This window comes from Ambystoma mexicanum, chromosome 2q, assembly GCF_040938575.1.
Source record: "Ambystoma mexicanum isolate Mex_15411 chromosome 2q, UKY_AmexF1_1, whole genome shotgun sequence".
Taxonomy (NCBI): domain Eukaryota; kingdom Metazoa; phylum Chordata; class Amphibia; order Caudata; family Ambystomatidae; genus Ambystoma; species Ambystoma mexicanum.
The window spans coordinates 409,224,520-409,239,042 of NC_090924.1; the positions used below are offsets into that span (position 1 = coordinate 409,224,520).

General features: G+C 43.8%; 1 protein-coding gene across 1 annotated transcript in view; it reads left to right on the forward strand.

Annotated features, from left to right (window-relative positions):
- The window catches only part of LOC138569455 (metalloproteinase inhibitor 1-like), a 119,686-nt gene that overhangs the window by 48,728 nt on the left and 56,435 nt on the right, over window positions 1–14,523 (forward strand). The window contains exons 2-3 of the mRNA XM_069647436.1: window positions 4,180–4,349; window positions 12,563–12,633. Of these exons, the coding sequence (XP_069503537.1) occupies window positions 4,226–4,349; window positions 12,563–12,633 (195 nt within the window). The 5' untranslated portion in view covers window positions 4,180–4,225. The remainder of the gene's footprint in view (window positions 1–4,179; window positions 4,350–12,562; window positions 12,634–14,523) is intronic.

Consider the following 14,523-nt stretch of genomic DNA (forward strand, 5'->3'; position numbering starts at 1 on the left):
CTGCTATTTTGGTGTGCCTCTCCGACCAAGATGGTATTCTATCTCTGCCCTCCCTGGGCCTTAATACTCTACTTCTATTGTCCCAAAACAACCTCTCCCCTGTATCTTCCATTACACTCCACCATCATCTCTTTCTTTCTGCCTGTACCCCACCACACACTGATGCACTACCACTTACTCTATGGTCAGAAGGTCTTTGACACATTTACTGTCAATTTTAAACATAATCATTCCTCATGACCACTTGTCTGCTGCTACCTCTGCGCACCGCCCCTCGTCCTGCTCCTGTGATGCTCTGACAAGCTCCTCTTCTGCTTCTTTTAATGTTTCATCTATTTGCCTTTATGCTTGCTTCCCTATTTCTGAAAGTACTGGATTTTTAACAGTGTTCTGTGTTTTATTGCAAACAGTGTCTGGTGATGTTTTTCAAATCGCCCCTGCCGGTTTCCTTCTCGGCCCTTTTTTATCATCACCTGCAGGTGCATAATGGGATTTGTATATCTTGCAGCGGCCTGCAGAGCAAAGCACCCATAAGGGGGCAAGCTGGAAGGCATTGTAATTTCCTTATAAATTGTATATGTCTCGTTATTAGGAGCGTTCTCCACTTCTTCAAACATTTTCCACAATTCTGACACAATTTGTCAACTCTTCAGTTTTTTCCCTTTGTGTGTAGATACTAAATATGTATACATGTGTTCTAAAACATCATTTACATGCGTGGGCCAGGATTTTAATATTTTTCCTGATGTTCTCTCTAGCCACTTTGCTTGGTATTTTTCATATTTTATTCCTATACTGCAGAGTCCTTCATATATGTGTTGCAACAGTGTGTCCATAATGTCAATACATTCTACCCCTCCCTACTCAAAATCCACCAACATTGTTTCAGCAGTGTCATATTCTCCAAACCTCTACGTCCCAACAATAAATACATTTACAAAAACCCAATTTGTCCCAACAAACCTCAATTTGCAAAAAATACAGTATGTTCAACCAATCCTTCTTCCCATCAACAAACCAATTAATAATAAATCCAATAATGAATGGGTTTTCCATTTCTTCTCAAAAACATTCACACACAATCATCAGACCTCGAACCATAATACTCCAACAAAATGTCAACACTATTATTTGCAACAATATCTTCTTCCAGCCCCTCGCATAAAGGGACAGAGGGATCCCTTTCTACTTCTACACAGCCCTGTCCTTCCCCTTATAAGAGGAGATCCCACATCAATTAAAAATTCTATTCCACTTATGATGCCATCTTTCCCTACAACAGAGGAGGTCCCTTCAATGTCTAATAAAAACCCACATACAATACAATACTGCACAGTGCCATCTTTTCCCCAACAGAGGAGTTCCCTTCCAACTTCATCTACTTACCAATTAAACAACAACACTAAACCAAAAACACCCACAATACTGAGTTTTCATGCAAGAGTGCACTCGTGTAATATGGGAACTTCGAGTCCCCTTGATGCAGAGTCTCTCCTCTGAACTGCCTGCACTACCCAGATCGGCGGTCAGATCTAAGGGATCAGGCAGACTTTCGGGCAACTTGGTGCCTGCTCACTGACTCAGTTGTGCACACACAAACTGGTCTCTGCAGGCCAGCACCACTCCCCCAAGGGGTGTGGCAGGGAGAGCCTAGCTCTTCAGGGGTACTGCAGATCTTGCTGGGGCTCCCAAATTTAAGGGTGCAGTCCCACAAACTAATCCAAGAAAAGAACACAAAAACAATAAATAATGGAGTGCACAGCTTGCAAGGAAAAACAACCTGCAAAAATCTCACCACGCCGATTCCGGGCTACAATATTGAAGGAGGAAAATCGCAGAATTATAATATTCTACAAATGTAACATTGATTACAGCTCTAATATTTTTCATTGGCTATTCTTCATTGAACGCTAAAGACCACTATACATTAACCCATCTGATTGGAGTATTACTTTCAATGAAACATTTGAAATACCACTACTCAAACATGACATAATCTAACAGTCAGCAAAAATTGTGGCGTTGCCATTGGTTGCCACTCTTCGAAATACAGTTGACAAAATAGCTCTGTCCTGTTGGGGCAATGACCCTTGAGACAGTTAAGACAATAGCATCCCACTGAGATGGACCAATGGTATTTTGCGTTGAAATCAGTGAGGTCCAAACTTTGTTGCACCCCCTGGAAAAACACAATCCCTTCCCCATTATCGGCCCTTTGGCCTTCCTCCCCTTGCACCTGCAACTCCCATCTCGAGACATGCTGCCCACTCTGGATGCCCCATTTCAGGCCCCTGAGACATTTTCTCCCTTGCACCAATTAGCTTAACATTGTTTGGCACCTTCTTGCATCCTGGCCATGGCTATTTGGAGCTTTCTGCCATCAGCAAACTAAATTAAACCAAATGTCCATAGCTCAGAAATGCGGCCTTGCACACTAGAATGGCAAAAAACTGCAGCCCTTAGCAGTGGCAGCCTTATTGTTCAATACAACAACTGACAACTACACCTACTAAAGCTCAATCTACACAATCCGAATGAACTCAAACTATTCAACTATATTTAATAATATAAGTATTGTGAAAAGAATGTATGGAGATGTTTCGCTGCACGTACGTTTTTCTATCTGTGCATGTTCTTTTCTGTGTAGCAGATAGCCTGAAAGCTCCCTGAAGTGTGACCAAGCTACATATACCCGGACTACATTGTCCCACCCTGAAAAACACGTGACCCCAACATCACTACCTGAGGTCTGATACCTGTCTAAAGAGGTTTTCTTAGCCTATACTGGCGCACACCTCTAGGATGTTGGACTTGCATATTTACAGCGTTCTGGAAAATAAGGGGGAACTCCTCCACCATTTTGATTAATGCATGCCAGTCCTGAAAATGTCATAGACCTGAGCAGAAGAAGGTATGGAAAACTTATGCGGCGGGGCTTCGTCCATATTTGGGTGATACACAGCAAATCAGCATCGTTGGAAATAATTATCAAGTTAAAGGTTCAGTGGAGTGGCAATAGCAGCTCTCTTCTTGATTGAATAACGCATAAGAGGGTCACTGGAGGAAAAAGGCAAGGAGAGGGATGATACGCGACAGCATTGTGTTCTTATGACAACCACATGATGAACAGGTAAATACGCAGAGTTTTACAGCACTAACAAATGCTACTCTAACTCTGTTCCTGTACACTCAGCTCCAGGTTTTGCAGGTTGACAATTTTGGTAGGGAAGATCTACACTTTTTGAGCCATTGAATAAAATGCTAGATGCCAACAGTCACCTAGAGGCTCTCATTGGAGTCCCTGAAATATGCCTGGCATATGCCCCTGGATCTGAATACGCAGTAAGATTATTCTCATTTTCTCCCCTCATTTTAGCCAGTAACACAAGTTTCTTTTGGGATGAGACAACCTCTTATAAATAATACCTGGTGTTAACAGTTGGGCTCTGTGAAGCACATCATAGGGCTAGATGCATATCTCTTTTCACAGCAACATGGAGTAACACGGAAGGTCAAAGGCAGTTGTAGTGTAGCGATTCCGAGACACTACCCTCGGGAGTTTGGTCAGTTGCTGGTGTCATGCTGATCTCCTTGGTTGGATACTGCCAGTGGTTCCCTCTATTCATGTCTGCTGGGCTTGATCTCAAGAGGTAGGGGGGTCCTTAGCCAGCATAAGAGCAGCTGTGTGGAGTGGCGAAGGGGTTGAGGCAGTGTCCATTTGCTACAGAACAATTCTGTAGAAAGCTCTGAGGTTTGTGCTTCCGTTATCCAATGAGTGAGCAATTATCATAAGCCTCAGTCAGCTGCCAGGGCAGATTATAGTCAGCACACCTAGAGCTATCATTAGCCTCTGTGGATGCCAGTGAAGACAGGTGTATAGTCAATGCGTTTCCCTCTAATTTAGGACCACCAGTAGAGGGGTTGTGGGATCCCCCTGTTTCGTTCCAAAAACATAAAACCTGGCACAACCAAGATGGCATTTCACATGGGGAGGCCTAAATCAGTCCACCGGCCATGAGGTCATAGGAAATCCCCTTTGTGACAGCCCAGCAAATGTGGATTCCAGTGGCAAACCTACATAAGAGTTCCCTTGTTCTGGTACAGTTACAGTGCTTCAGTATGCAGACATTGGCATGACTATTTCAGCTGTATTATACCTCTCCTTCTTCTCTCCAACAGACGGGCAGCCACAGCAAAGCTACCACCACTTGCCTTGCGGAATACAATGGACATCAGGATTTTGATAACCTTCATGGCATCTTTTCTATTCCTGGGGTGTTACTCCCCTGCTGAGGCTTGTAAATGCATTCAAAGACACCCACAGACGGTTTTCTGCAATTCAGATGCTGGTGAGTTTGCACAAGAAAATGTTTCAATTTGACATGAGATGGTTGTCTAAGCAATGGTGCCAAAGTTAAAAAGAAATGTTCAGGGTGATTTTGCGCGAAGCCTTTTTCTTTTCTTTTTTTACAAATTACTGAAGTGTGTAAGCAGGAGGCCCAAGGTTAGTAGACTGAATTCCCAAGTTGATTTGATACAAAAATCATGAGTCTAAGTTCTTAACGTATACACACATTGGCCTTGGGGAGTACCTTTGTTCCACTCTGCAGATATTACCTCTAGATACGCAGATATTCTGAAATCTATTCAATGGACAATATTATTTCACATACCCTTTTTTGCATATGGGGGATAATAATCTCTTCGGAAGTTTGGGGCCTCAGCGGGCAGTTAGACTGCAACAAGAGGTGAACACAGCAATATAAAGAGTCTGACCTGACAGCTTTTGATATTGCAAGGCCTGGTCTGACCTTCCCTGCCTGCAAGAAGTCAAGTCTGAGTGGGTTCTCTGACAACACTTCCCTCTGAGAACTTCTGTATGATAAACGCATCGCTGCAAGTCCCTGTTTGCACGGGTGTTAAGGCTGGCGAATTGACTGTGTTTGAGATGGTTGTAGTGTAAGTAAACTTATGTGAAGGTTGTGAACTGGCATAATGTTTGTACAGTTGGAAGCACGATTTCTCTAACAGACAGATCAAATTGGGTCCCTGCACTTGCATTGTTAATTGTAGCCCCAGCACAGGTGGAGTGATAACATTTTCACAAGGGTTAGACCTGGAGCTAACACCAGCACTATTGTGTTCACCTTGACACTAGTGGAAATCCTTTCATGACTCCAGTGCTAAATCTAGCACAACTCTGTCTGTTGCCCTGGCTATGTATACCCACCATTTCTAGGTTGCCATAGAAGTAGTCCCAGATTCAGGATGGATTCAACAGAGAACACGATATACAAAATTAGTTCAATGCCTTTATTAATTCTCTGTAAAGAGAGGTTGAAGCAATACCTAAAGAGGTTGGGTGGCCCAACACAAATAGCGGGAATTCTCAGATGGTAGTGTCAAAGTGGAGTAATACATACATTTCCAATTTCTATTCAAATCCCCAAACAGTTACGGGGAATCCAGACCAAGGTATGCATCCTGCATTGCCCTCACAATCTCAGGTTTGTTTTAAGTGTCCAAGCATATTTCTAAACTAGGCTTTGGCAGATGGCTCAGAAGATGGTGCTTCCTTGCGGCATGTACTACTGATGCACAAGCCTTCTGATTGCCCCTCTTGCCACAGGGTCTCCAAGAACATCCAGATGACTACCCTTGTACTAGCAGCCTTTTTGAGTGTGAGTATCCCCCACTTGGAAGTTCTTAAGGATGCAGTAATTATAAGAAGCCTCATTGTTCAAGTTGAGAAAATAAACGGATGCCATCTGTACAAGCATGTTGAGATCCTGACTCTGGGCTCTTCTGAACAATGGCCCAGTTTTTCTCTAATCCCATCAGCCACCTGTGAAGGCAAGTAATTAGTCGATCAGCAAAATCTAGGCTCAGTTGCACTGCAGATTCCACTCCAGTTTCAGTTTTAGAGATGCCTGCCTGGCTTGCCTTTCCCTGCCCATAGCCTGGGAGTTCTTCAGTTGGGGCCCTGCTTAAGCTAGCTTTCCAGAGCTGAAAAGTGGTTTGGCATACAGCGGCCTACTGAGGTTTCTGTGGTGTCTGCCTGAACAGCCATAGTGATGACATGGAGTCCACTGTCAGTTATGACATTTTCGGGGGAGCCCACCTGAAAAGAAGTTACCTTTCTTCTCACAAGACCACCCAATCACAGGGTTTAAAGTGTTCTGGGTTGCCTCTCCTGTCCTGTCGGGGCCTAGGCAGAACTGGACTGAGTGTTTCCATTTCTGAATCCACACACAATTACAGAATTGATCTGACAAGCTGTCAGATGTTCCAGCCACATCTAAATGGCGAGCAGGTTTGTCAGGAACCGAGTCTGGTTGGAGACTCCTGGGACCCGGGTGACCAACCAACTCTTGGCTGTTCCCTTCCCCAGAATTCTTGGGCTCCTTGTCTTTGAACTGGTCAGGGCTTTTGTCTTTCACCAGTCCCTAGGTTTATAATAGGACAGCGTTTTCTCTCTGTGCCTTTTCCCCTTTTAGGAGTAATTCATGACCTCTGCCCCGGAACCTGCTCCACTGTCGGACTGAACAGACTTGCCAGAGTGGGACAATTCCACTGTTCTGGGCAATAGTCAACATGAACTGAGACAAATTCTACAGCTCTACCAGGCACTTCAGGTCTCAAAAGTCCCTGTCCGCCATCTCAGCTATGTCCTCTATGCCTGTAGGCAACCCTGAGATCACTGAATCCCATGATAACCCCTCTTTGGCTTCTGAGACCTCTCTCGCAAGAGTAGAAGCCTCAGGGGACTTCCGGTTTGGATTGGGAACTACAGGTCATACGGGTCTCTCACATTCTCCAGCAGGGGAAACCTCCTGTTTGTTTCACAATCCAGGGATTTGACTCTGTGCCTGCATCTTTTGTTCGATTGGTTCAGATCTTCCACTCTTTAGCTGTTCCATGGTTGGGGAAGCCTCAGGGCTGCAGCCCTCACGTGCCTTTTCCCATGCTGCTCCAGAGACTGCTATGACTATCTCTTGGTCAGGAAGGCTATTATTCAACAGAAACTCTACTGGAATGTAGTTCTTGATTGCAGCACGTGCAATGAGGTTTCACTCCTCTACCTGAGCCCTGCAGTTTCCAAGAAACAGTACTTCAGATTATCAAACCTTCTTGCCTGCAGGATTGGTTTTGAGCTTTGTGTGCACTGCCCTGCCTTCAGAAATCGGCTGACAGCTATAACACTAGCAGCAGTGCCACTCAAGGTAGGAGACCTTTCCAAATTTCTCGAGTCATTGTCCACTAATATGTGAGTCTTGGTGGGAACTGGGGCACCCTCAAAGGATCTGGTACTGTTCCAACTCAGAGTGAGGGAATCTTGGCCTAGTGGGAGTTCATCTATTAAGTTACTCTAACTGACTGCATCCTCCTGCTCGAGGGGAACATTAGTCCAAAAAACATGTTTAGGTTTCTCCATGCAGGCAGTACCCCCTTCCTATGCCTCGAATATCCACACTAGCAACAACCCATGGTTGTGGAGGGCTTGGGGGCCTCAGTGCTAGAGCACGCTGTGTTCTGGTGGGAGGTGACCTACCACAGGTCTTGGTTTCTCCTTTGGATTTTTAGGAAACTTTCTTTGAAGGATGGTCATAAGCTTTGTCTTTTCCCTTCTTATGCTTATTATAATCAGATGCCTTTGATTTGGGTTTACACACGTTATCCTTTTTGTTTCTTTGAGTGCTGACGTTCTTTTGTTGGCTCCATGGGCTTGGTGTCACTCACATCCCCTAAACATTGGTGTAACTGAATCTCACACTTTCCAGGGATATTCTCACAAGCGTCCAAATTAGATGTCCCCTGAGTTGTGTGCATTTTGTTACCTCTGGCCCATCCAGACCATGACTCTAAGGGATGATGTGCACACACCTCAAAAGGTTAAATCCCCACCTCTGATGGTTAGACTACGTCCTTGGACATGTTGCACCAAAGCTGTCCTTCGGTGCGACCACCTTAGAATCATCCTTCCCCACTGGAAGTCTGGTGAGTTTTGCACACAAATGAAATTTCCCCATCACCCAATAATTTTCTGAGGTTCCTCAGCAGTTCAGTCTTCCTGACCTTACTGCCATGTGGGAGACACAATCTCTCACAGAGTGGGTACAGGCAGCCTGTTTCCAGGTTGTGCAATTTATCCATCGTAAGACACATTGTAGCAATTAAAAATGCCTTGGCAGTGAAATTAATGTTAAATGTACACCCTTATTTTGGCTGACTAGGCTGTTGGCACAGTCTGTTCCAAATCCCAACCGCTGTCACCAATGTGACTTCTGCCCAGCAGGAGTAAAAAGATGAGCAGTGTCTAAAGCGCTGTCTCAGCCCCCACACATTAAGAGCCAACACAATCATAAAGGCAAAACTGCCACAGTTAAGAGATATACCTCCTTTGAGTTTTGTGGTAACGTGGTCCAAGAGAATGCTATGCTCTCAAGAATGTAGTTCAGCAGCAACCCAAACAGCAAAGTATAACAATCCAAAATAAAGGCATGTCCAATCAAGATTATATAAAAATATATACTTTATTCAAACACACCATATACAATAATAACAATAATAACTAACTATAAAACACTGTAAAAACACATGCATGTAGAAGGGAGACATAATATAAAAAGATAGAATACATGCAGCACTGTGGTTAATGAGACAGGGAGAGATGAGTCCTGTACTTGTGCCCCCAAATCCGGTGTTGGCTGACACACAACTGTGGGAGTCCTTCAACATGGTCTGGCCCTGGGTACTGCTGTCGCTAGCAGAGAGGCAGGTCTTGCTCCAGCAGCAGGTCACTTCTCAGGTTGCTTTGAGTCCTTTTCCTGGGACTCAGGGACATGATGGGTCCTTCTACTCAGGCTCCCAAACATGTGGGAGACTGGCACACAACTGCAAAAGTCCTTCAACACAGTGGGATCTAGGGTGACATTGTGGCTGGCAACGATTCAGGTCTTGTTCTTGAAGCAGGTTCACCCCAAATGGTCCTTGGGGAGGGGGAGAAGACACATCTCGCCTCAGCAGTGGAACACATGCCTTCACCTCACAACTGGAGGATTCTGAATAGGCTGGTCTCCCCGCATGGTCCAAATGAAACGTTCTTCAAAGGTGGGAGTCCAAACGATGGTTCAAAGATTAGTAAAGAAGTTCTGTGAGACCCTTTCCTTTAAAGGTTAAAGCCCACAGGTGATTGGACTAAAGCTAGCCTGCCTTTGTGGTCTTATCCCTGATCTTAAAAGAAGTGGATGTTGCCATTCTGACATTACACCTGAAGTGCTTTGCTCTAGAGGAAGTGGAGGGGACAGCCAGGAAAGAGGCAGAGAGAAAAAAGATGATTGAAAATTTCCTCAACTCTGCACAGCTCTCCCGTTTACACTAACCCTGACTCCTTCCCTTCTGACTAGGATCAAAGGCCTTTAGAAATGCAGCGCCCTGGTGTGAGGCTTCTCCCTTTCAGTGGGTGTGCTCAGAACATTTACCTGTTGTGCAGCTATCTCTGGGTGAGGGTGCTACCCACCCTCACAAAGAGATAAATAGGAAGACATGGCCATTCAGGGTCATGTCCTATCCCTATGGCAGGATCAGCCTGTCTGGCCAGAATGCACATCACCTTCACAGCTGGGCTGGCTCACAGGAGCTGGCACATGTGTGATATAAAATTGGATGTGGCTGCAATGATTATAAGAAACAGCATTAACTATTAGTAGCACCTGGGGTGGATGCGGCAGCTGGTCGTGTAGCTCTGTACCTGGGCTTAATCTAATGACCCTACCCTGGGTTCAGAGCAAGATGTGCATTGCTCACACCCGCACTGCCATCTGCCTATCCACTCCCCACATGCCCTACTCTACCCGCCTCCTGCCCACTTCTCCCTCTCCTCCCACATACCTGCAAAGGGAAGTCTTTGATTTTCATGACAGCGATGTTCGGTGTTTGCTTGAAGAATGGTTCGCGGAGAGCATGTGACCCATTCTTTCAAATAAATACATTGCTATCAGCATCGCTGTTTTTAAATCTGGGGTGCTAATAGCAATAATCACTGGGCTCATGGGCTTCAGTGGCCCGTAATGACACCAGAGCCTGGCGTTAAGGCCCTAACTTTATAAAGCCTGTGGGCCCACTGTTTATTGCTGTTATGCTTATAGATTCTGACATGTATGTAGAGATTGGCTAAACCGTTTACTCAGCAAGTGGAGGCTAGCCATATCTGCTACTGGGTATATGCTTGCTGGTGAGCGCAGTTTTTGGGCATGAGGAGACAACTCATACCAGTTGCAGTCCATGTGGAGAATGCCATATGTATTGCTTGGTTTGTGGGGTCTGGATATGACTGATATGGACAGGTGTAAACTATTCCTACTGTTTATTAGGCATGCAGAAGCTGGTAGTATCCTTTACTGGGCATGTGGAGACTGTCCATACCTGTTACTAGCTATGTGTAATATCTGCGTAAGTTGGGAATTTAGGAAACCCACTATGCACACCTGGTGGATAATCTCTAAATCTAATCATTAACTCTTGCTGCTTGTGCAGCGGTTGCACATTGGGAAATCTCTGACCTTTTCTGAGATGGTGCTTCAGCGTCTGATGGAAGATGTTCTTTCTTGGAGGTCTGGCTTCTTTCTCTAATCTCTGTTGTCTCAATAAAGGGGCTCTTCTGACCTCTGCTTTGACTCCACTTTTTAGTGAATCACGTACACCATGCTTGTGAGCATATTTTTGACCGCCTCCAATAATCCCTTCCCCTGCAGTACGTGAGCTCTTGCCTCTTGGACACAAGTTGTCTCTTGCAAATCCCTCCATGTCTCTTGCAAATCCCTCCATGTCTCTTTAATGACCCTCCTTAGAGTAAATGCCAGAACCCTGCTGCGGGTGCTTTCTGCGGTACCCCTAGTAATTGGTATTGACCCTACCCTCCACACCTAGTTCCTCTGGGCTGTATCCACAGCCACCACTCCATCCTTTCATCTGTGTTCTCTGAATCCGTGGATTAGTGCCTCATTTTCCTTCTTGTTTGATGGGAGCTTGATAGCAAAGGTGCAATAATACCTGGAGAGCACCAGATATCTTGCCCATTTATTTGGCTCTTTGTTCCACAGCGGGTGGGTATTGCCAGACAAACCAATGCTCATTTCTAGTGCTAAAGAAGGGCAGAGTTTTTATGGTCTGCTGCCACAACTGCCAGTTCTGCATTCACTTTAAAATGCACCTTTTTACGTTATCCCCAAATCTCTTTTACAGAAATACTGAGATTTGCTTATGAAGTTGTCTTTAAAATCTTTCATGTTATAAAAGGTTGCTTCCACTCCATACAGTATGCATCCCTCCTGGTATATTAGACCGTAATGCTGCTACATATATAGTATAGTGGCCGTTAATGTCATCAAGTATCCTTGCCTGCGACATCACGTCTGATGAGATCAAAGAAAAATCGAATTCGGGAACACGAATGTCTTTTGCTGTACAGGGCCCCACTAATCCCAAAACAGATCCTTCAGATTTATCTAAAGAGTTAGTGCCCTCCATGTAAACCAGTCCAACAGGGCCGTCACGAGGAGGGTGCAGGAGGGGCAGACTGCCCCAGGCCTAGTGGACAAAGGCAGAATGAAATGCATTGGAAATGTTCTTGGGCACGGTTGGTGACTTGCAACTATTGGGTTTTTCGATGTGCTACCATACAAAATCAATTGCAAACTGTCTGGCATTCTACCCAATTTTTTAAAGAAAGTGTCCTTTGTTTGGATTGGGCTCCTCCACTGTGCTCTGTCGATCCCGCATAATTGGCAGAAACATTTAAGCCTCTTCAGTTCAAAAATTCACCAGTCTCCACTGTACATTATCTGTCTTTCACTGTGTATGATGTGTTATTTAATGCGCACACAGTGACAGAGCACTTCTTAATGCTGGTGTCACGCACCACATGCCATCATGGCATCATATATATATGTATTTATACAATACAAAAGTTGGTCTTTCATAAACATTTCATCAGTAGAGAAATCCGCTGGGCCAGTGCAAAAAATCGTAAGGGGGCCTCACCAAATGTTTTGCCCCAGGCCTCACTACATCAAAGAAAAATCGTATTCGGCGACACACATGTCTTTTGCTGTACAGGGCACCCAAATCCTAAAACATATCCTGCAGATTATAATGTAAAAGGTCAGTGCCCTCCATGCATAACCGTCCTACAGTTTTGGTATATTTTTGTGCTGAGCATCTTTTAAATGTCATTTGCCACCATGCTAGTCCTCAATTGTTTTCCGTTTTTTCTTCTCTCTTTTGTTGTTATTGTGATTGTGGTATAAAACAATATGGAACTGCACGCACCACACACTACTTGTGGTGAGCCACGATGTGTAAAGTATGCAGCAAAGCCATTCTGTAAAGTTGGCCACAATGCACAATGCTGGTGGACCGAATAGTGAATAAGACACAGAGAACTCGCCAATCAGAGCAGCTTCCGCCTCAATTTTGATTTCTCCTCTTCTGTAACTGATAGACATTTATTTAGCTCTATGTATTTGGCTCTAATGTTCTGTTTTTTTCTTTTATCTGACAGTTCTTAAAATAGAATTCCTGTCAAGTGGAACACAATACTCGGAGAAAGGATACAACATCAAGGTCTCTGAGGTAATGCATTACCTTCTCTCCTGCACATCACTTGTAGCTTGTGTGCTGAACACTTCCATGGGTTTGTCTGCTGGTTCCAATTGGAGGGTTAGCAAAGTAAAGCCATTATCACATTTCTAAACTATGCAGCTCTCTTCACAGTGCCAGGGCAGGGGAAGGGTTGTCGTGGGGAATTTTGAAACAAACCAGGCTCATTTTGAAAATCCCTGTACATTACGCAGAGGGGACCTGTTAAGATCAAAGTCCCTTCAGCATAATTTACACCATTTACACGTTGCAGTTAAAAATGAAAGTGTAAAATGGAGGCAAAATCACCTTTGCAACTCCTTTTTAAACTCTGCCATGCACACTTTTCAGCATGGCAGGCAGAATTTACAATGCTTTCCTATGAAATGGTCTGGTGTAAATAGAAGATGGATTCCACAAGAACGTACAGCATCATACTGAGGTAAATACTGGAGTAGTTGTATGGCAGAGAGGAAGGGGAAGCGGAATCATAAATTACAATCTGATTAAAATTGAAAACCAGGAGTAATGTAAAATAAGTGCATTTATTTTTTGTTAATACTCGATAAACACGAATCCCAGATAGACTAACCAGACCATGCTCCTATACTGGTATTTTAGTACGTTGGAAGTTGCTTTGACTTATTAAGAGAGTTTGTCTTACTTAAGCTTTCAGCAGTAATAGAATGTAACATATTGCTTCATTAGGCTGGGAATATAATGGAATTCTCAGATGTTAGGGTGGAAAAATAACACCCTCTTTAATTCTGCACTATATTGGAATATGAAAAAAGGGTGGGACCAATCCAGGGTTATGGCTAAAGCTTCAATGAAATTATGATTAATCCCCAGCTGTGAGCTGCACAGCTGGGGATTAATGGTGACTGGACACGAGGCTACACAAAAAGATTAAACAATAGGTTGTGCTAATCCCTTAACTCTTTGTTATGACCTGCGTCAACATTGGGATATAAACTGCTGCTTTTCTATCCCAATGTGTACACAGGTCATAACAAACCTGCATTATTGATAGGTAAACTTCCATCAGTTTGTGACTGTTACGTGGCAATCAGTCAGTTGATTTCTGATTATGCACTGATGATTACCTAGTTGTCGAAACACATGTAGGCTGTTGTTATGTGGGACATCAAACAATAAACTGTACCTCAACTTATGCAACAATCATACTGATGTTTCATGGAATTTCTTTCAATTTGAATTTTGAAATAGCGTTGAGCACCAAGTCAAGGGATTAACACAACCTACTATATTGGAATACTAGCCTAAGTACCTGGCTTCACCTGGGATGTCCATTATCAGATTTTATTTCATAGTCCACCGAAAAAGATTAACACATTTTATTGTTTGCCACAAATGTAAAATGCAATAAATGTTAATTTCACTGATTAATTGAACACCAAATTTTCATTTATCTCTGATTTAAATTCTCACATGAATATCATGTTTGTATGCTTACTCTGATTATTTGCAGTGTTGTAAGCAGTAGAGGCCATTGTCGCTGCTAAACACACCAAAAAATTAGAAAGCTAAAAAAACGCAACACCAGTTCAGCGAGACAGCGTGATGATGAGCACTTTATACAAATGATCTGTAGATGGCGCGCGAAAAACCACAAAACGTAATGCTGAAAAACCAAAAAAAGTTATTTATTCCATGAATGGGATGACCTAGCGAGCTAGAAATAGTGGCATTAATTCAGCAATGAAATAAAGAATATTCCATGCAAAATTCATGATGTTAGACCACACTGTTCATGAGGAGTTACATCCCCAAGATCAACACCACATACAAAATCATAAAATGACTTTGTTTTATATATACAGGTGCCACTATAGATCAGAGTTAACAGTTCCGGCATAAAAG